At 29.7% G+C, this 6,000-nt stretch overlaps 1 protein-coding gene across 1 annotated transcript in view; it reads left to right on the top strand.

Annotated features, from left to right (window-relative positions):
* Positions 1-2,027: 2,027 nt before the first annotated feature.
* Positions 2,028-6,000, top strand: part of LOC143247751 (voltage-dependent calcium channel type A subunit alpha-1-like) — a 120,891-nt gene continuing 116,918 nt past the window's right edge. The window contains exons 1-2 of the mRNA XM_076496182.1: positions 2,028-2,143; positions 2,899-3,010. Of these exons, the coding sequence (XP_076352297.1) occupies positions 2,080-2,143; positions 2,899-3,010 (176 nt within the window). The 5' untranslated portion in view covers positions 2,028-2,079. The remainder of the gene's footprint in view (positions 2,144-2,898; positions 3,011-6,000) is intronic.

Genomic DNA, 6,000 nt, shown 5'->3' with positions numbered 1-6,000 from the left:
TCATGTTCATAATAATAGTGAAACTCAACATTCCCGTCTATACTTGTTTATATATTGAATTACATAACCTTCATGTTCATAATAATAGTGAAACTCAACATTCCAGTCTCTACTTGTTTATAAATTGAATTACATAACCTTTATGTTCATAATAATAGTGAAACTCAACATTCCAGTCTCTACTTGTTTATATATTGAATTACATAACCTTCATGTTCATAATAATAGTGAAATTCAACATTCCCGTCTATACTTGTTTATATATTGAATTACATAACCTTGACGTTCATAATAATAGTGAAACTCAACATTCCAGTCTCTACTTGTTTATATATTGAATTACATAACCTTCATGTTCATAATAATAGTGAAACTCAACATTCCCGTCTATACTTGTTTATATATTGAATTACATAACCTTCATGTTCATAATAATAGTGAAACTCAACATTCCAGTCTCTACTTGTTTATAAATTGAATTACATAATCTTCATGTTCATAATAATAGTGAAACTCAACATTCCAATCTCTACTTGTTTATATATTGAATTACATAATCTTCATGTTCATAATAATAGTGACACTCAACATTCCAATCTCTACTTGTTTATATATTGAATTACATAATCTTCATGTTCATAATAATAGTGAAACTCAACATTCCAGTCTCTACTTGTTTATAAATTGAATTACATAATCTTCATGTTCATAATAATAGTGAAACTCAACATTCCAGTCTCTACTTGTTTATAAATTGAATTACATAACCTTCATGTTCATAATAATAGTGAAACTCAACATTCCAGTCTCTACTTGTTTATAAATTGAATTACATAATCTTCATGTTCATAATAATAGTGAAACTCAACACTCCAGTCTCTACTTGTTTATATATTGAATTACATAATCTTCATGTTCATAATAATAGTGAAATTCAACATTCCAGTCTCTACTTGTTTATAAATTGAATTACATAACCTTCATGTTCATAATAATAGTGAAACTCAACATTCCAGTCTTTACTTGTTTATAAATTGAATTACATAACCTTCATGTTCATAATAATAGTGAAACTCAACATTCCAGTCTCTACTTGTTTATAAATTGAATTACATAACCTTTATGTTCATAATAATAGTGAAACTCAACATTCCAGTCTCTACTTGTTTATATATTGAATTACATAACCTTCATGTTCATAATAATAGTGAAACTCAACATTCCAGTCTCTACTTGTTTATAAATTGAATTACATAATCTTCATGTTCATAATAATAGTGAAACTCAACATTCCAATCTCTACTTGTTTATATATTGAATTACATAATCTTCATGTTCTTAATAATAGTGAAACTCAACATTCCAATCTCTACTTGTTTATATATTGAATTACATTACCTTTATGTTCATAATAATAGTGAAACTCAACATTCCAATCTCTACTTGTTTATATATTCAATTACATAACCTTCATGTTCATAATAATAGTGAAACTCAACATTCCAGTCTCTACTTGTTTATATACTGAATTACATAATCTTCATGTTCTTAATAATAGTGAAACTCAACATTCCAATCTCTACTTGTTTATATATTGAATTACATTACCTTTATGTTCATAATAATAGTGAAACTCAACATTCCAATCTCTACTTGTTTATATATTCAATTACATAACCTTCATGTTCATAATAATAGTGAAACTCAACATTCCAGTCTCTACTTGTTTATATACTGAATTACATAATCTTCATGTTCATAATAATAGTGAAATTCAACATTCCAGTCTCTACTTGTTTACAGTTTGTGTTGTTTTTCTGTGTGTTCCTCTAATGACTAGCTCAGCTTCCTTTCTCGACTGCAGTCTTGTGTGTCGCCACTGTTCATCTTGCGTGGCCCTCTGGCCAGTATTGTGATTCGTTTGTTGTAATATAGTTGGTGCAATCCGTTTGTTGTGATATAGTTGGTGTAATCTGTTTGTTGTGATATAGTTGGTGTAATCCGTTAATTGTGTTTTGCAGTGTTTGTGAACAAGGAAACTCCTTGGACTGGAAGGACACTGGAGAGAAACAGGTGGACATGGACAATAAGTCGTTGAGTGAACACGAACAAAGGATAGAAAACACGCAGCTGTCCATAGATGGTAACATCCTTTGTGGTGGATTCTTATTAAATAAGATATTTCTACATTTTCTCAGTGTTTAATCCTAAGTTTGTTAGGGTATCCGTATATTTTGGCGTGGTATCCAGAAAACTGGAATACTTCTTCTTGAGAGATAGTTTTTGGATGTCAGAGAGACGGGACCACCGGTCAGAAAAAAAATCGCCACATGACTGTGGAATAAAACATGCGTCAACATGTGGCTTCGGCCAATGACCAATGAGATTTGTTGAAATTGTAAGAGTTCGTAAAGGTTAATAAAGTAATTGCAACTGTTAACCCTCGATTCAACATTACAACATAACCTCCATATATTAACCATCTATTGCGCATTGTAACGTACAGTTAACAAATCTGTATAATATACAAGCCAATGTTACGGTTATGTAGTTGAATCCTGTAACTGTTATATAATATTCTCAACAAGCCATGGAATTATATTTCTTGGTCGTTTATTCGGACTCTGTCACCATTCTAGGTACCATATTTTAATTTAAACTTACAAAGATATATTTCACAAAACAATTGTGCAATGTGGATCTTTTGTAATGAAGAAACCTACAGATAATCTTCCACTATTTTAATGATATCTTTGTGGATGAAGTCAATAGACAATAAGAATCACAACCATATAACCTGTGGTTATACTAACCACTATGAATTATGGGTAAATATGTACATATCATAGTCATATATGTTACCTGTACTTTATGTTGTTAATAAATAATATGTTTCAGGAGAGGAAGATAATGACCCTGTTCAAGGGGAAGAAATAAAACCTGACGACATCACAGGACCCAAACCCATGTTACCATACTCCTCAATGTTCTTTCTGTCACCCACAAATCCGTAAGTGGAAGAAATGAAACTAGGTTTTACATGATAAACAGTTTTTAATATCCTGGAGTACTAACACTTTAATTGTCATGTCTTACATGATAAACAGTTTTTAATATCCTGGTGTACTAACACTTTAATTGTTGTGTTATACATGATAAACAGTTTAATGTCCTGGTGTACTAACACTTTAATTGTTGTGTTATACATGATAAACAGTTTAATGTCCTGGTGTACTAACACTTTATTTGTTGTGTTTTACATGATAAACAGTTTAATGTCCTGGTGTACTAACACTTTAATTGTTGTGTTATACATGATAAACAGTTTAATGTCCTGGTGTACTAACACTTTAATTGTTGTGTTATACATGATAAACAGTTTAATATCCTGGTGTACTAACACTTTAATTGTTGTGTTTTACATGATAAACAGTTTAATGTCCTGGTGTACTAACACTTTAATTGTTGTGTTTTACATGATAAACAATTTAATGTCCTGGTGTACTAACACTTTAATTGTCTTGTTTTACATGATAAACAGTTTAATGTCCTGGTGTACTAACACTTTAATTGTCTTGTTTTACATGATAAACAATTTAATGTCCTGGTGTACTAACACTTTAATTGTTGTGTTTTACATGATAAACAATTTAATGTCCTGGTGTACTAACACTTTAATTGTCTTGTTTTACATGATAAACAATTTAATGTCCTGGTGTACTAACACTTTAATTGTCTTGTTTTACATGATAAACAGTTTAATGTCCTGGTGTACTAACACTTTAATTGTCTTGTTTTACATGATAAACAGTTTAATGTCCTGGTGTACTAACACTTTAATTGTTGTGTTTTACATGATAAACAGTTTAATGTCCTGGTGTACTAACACTTTAATTGTTGTGTTTTACATGATAAACAGTTTAATGTCCTGGTGTACTAACACTTTAATTGTTGTGTTTTACATGATAAACAATTTAATGTCCTGGTGTACTAACACTTTAATTGTCTTGTTTTACATGATAAACAGTTTAATGTTCTGGTGTACTAACACTTTAATTGTTGTGTTTTACATGATAAACAGTTTAATGTCCTGGTGTACTAACACTTTAATTGTCTTGTTTTACATGATAAACAGTTTAATGTCCTGGTGTACTAACACTTTAATTGTCTTGTTTTACATGATAAACAATTTAATGTCCTGGTGTACTAACACTTTAATTGTTGTGTTTTACATGATAAACAATTTAATGTCCTGGTGTACTAACACTTTAATTGTCTTGTTTTACATGATAAACAATTTAATGTCCTGGTGTACTAACACTTTAATTGTCTTGTTTTACATGATAAACAGTTTAATGTCCTGGTGTACTAACACTTTAATTGTCTTGTTTTACATGATAAACAGTTTAATGTCCTGGTGTACTAACACTTTAATTGTTGTGTTTTACATGATAAACAGTTTAATGTCCTGGTGTACTAACACTTTATTTGTTGTGTTTTACATGATAAACAGTTTAATGTCCTGGTGTACTAACACTTTATTTGTTGTGTTTTACATGATAAACAGTTTAATGTCCTGGTGTACTAACACTTTAATTGTTGTGATTTACATGATAAACAGTTTAATGTCCTGGTGTACTAACACTTTAATTGTTGTGTTTTACATGATAAACAGTTTAATGTCCTGGTGTACTAACACTTTAATTGTTGTGTTTTACATGATAAACAGTTTAATGTCCTGGTGTACTAACACTTTAATTGTTGTGTTTTACATGATAAACAATTTAATGTCCTGGTGTACTAACACTTTAATTGTCTTGTTTTACATGATAAACAGTTTAATGTCCTGGTGTACTAACACTTTAATTGTCTTGTTTTACATGATAAACAATTTAATGTCCTGGTGTACTAACACTTTAATTGTTGTGTTTTACATGATAAACAATTTAATGTCCTGGTGTACTAACACTTTAATTGTCTTGTTTTACATGATAAACAATTTAATGTCCTGGTGTACTAACACTTTAATTGTCTTGTTTTACATGATAAACAGTTTAATGTCCTGGTGTACTAACACTTTAATTGTCTTGTTTTACATGATAAACAGTTTAATGTCCTGGTGTACTAACACTTTAATTGTTGTGTTTTACATGATAAACAGTTTAATGTCCTGGTGTACTAACACTTTAATTGTTGTGTTTTACATGATAAACAGTTTAATGTCCTGGTGTACTAACACTTTAATTGTTGTGTTTTACATGATAAACAATTTAATGTCCTGGTGTACTAACACTTTAATTGTCTTGTTTTACATGATAAACAGTTTAATGTTCTGGTGTACTAACACTTTAATTGTTGTGTTTTACATGATAAACAGTTTAATGTCCTGGTGTACTAACACTTTAATTGTCTTGTTTTACATGATAAACAGTTTAATGTCCTGGTGTACTAACACTTTAATTGTCTTGTTTTACATGATAAACAATTTAATGTCCTGGTGTACTAACACTTTAATTGTTGTGTTTTACATGATAAACAATTTAATGTCCTGGTGTACTAACACTTTAATTGTCTTGTTTTACATGATAAACAATTTAATGTCCTGGTGTACTAACACTTTAATTGTCTTGTTTTACATGATAAACAGTTTAATGTCCTGGTGTACTAACACTTTAATTGTCTTGTTTTACATGATAAACAGTTTAATGTCCTGGTGTACTAACACTTTAATTGTTGTGTTTTACATGATAAACAGTTTAATGTCCTGGTGTACTAACACTTTAATTGTTGTGTTTTACATGATAAACAGTTTAATGTCCTGGTGTACTAACACTTTAATTGTTGTGTTATACATGATAAACAGTTTAATGTCCTGGTGTACTAACACTTTATTTGTTGTGTTTTACATGATAAACAGTTTAATGTCCTGGTGTACTAACACTTTAATTGTTGTGTTATACATGATAAACAGTTTAATGTCCTGGTGTACTAACACAACTT

The sequence above is a fragment of the Tachypleus tridentatus genome, chromosome 3 (genome assembly GCF_004210375.1).
Source record: "Tachypleus tridentatus isolate NWPU-2018 chromosome 3, ASM421037v1, whole genome shotgun sequence".
Classification (NCBI taxonomy): domain Eukaryota; kingdom Metazoa; phylum Arthropoda; class Merostomata; order Xiphosura; family Limulidae; genus Tachypleus; species Tachypleus tridentatus.
This window is presented reverse-complemented; position numbering and strand designations above follow the sequence as displayed.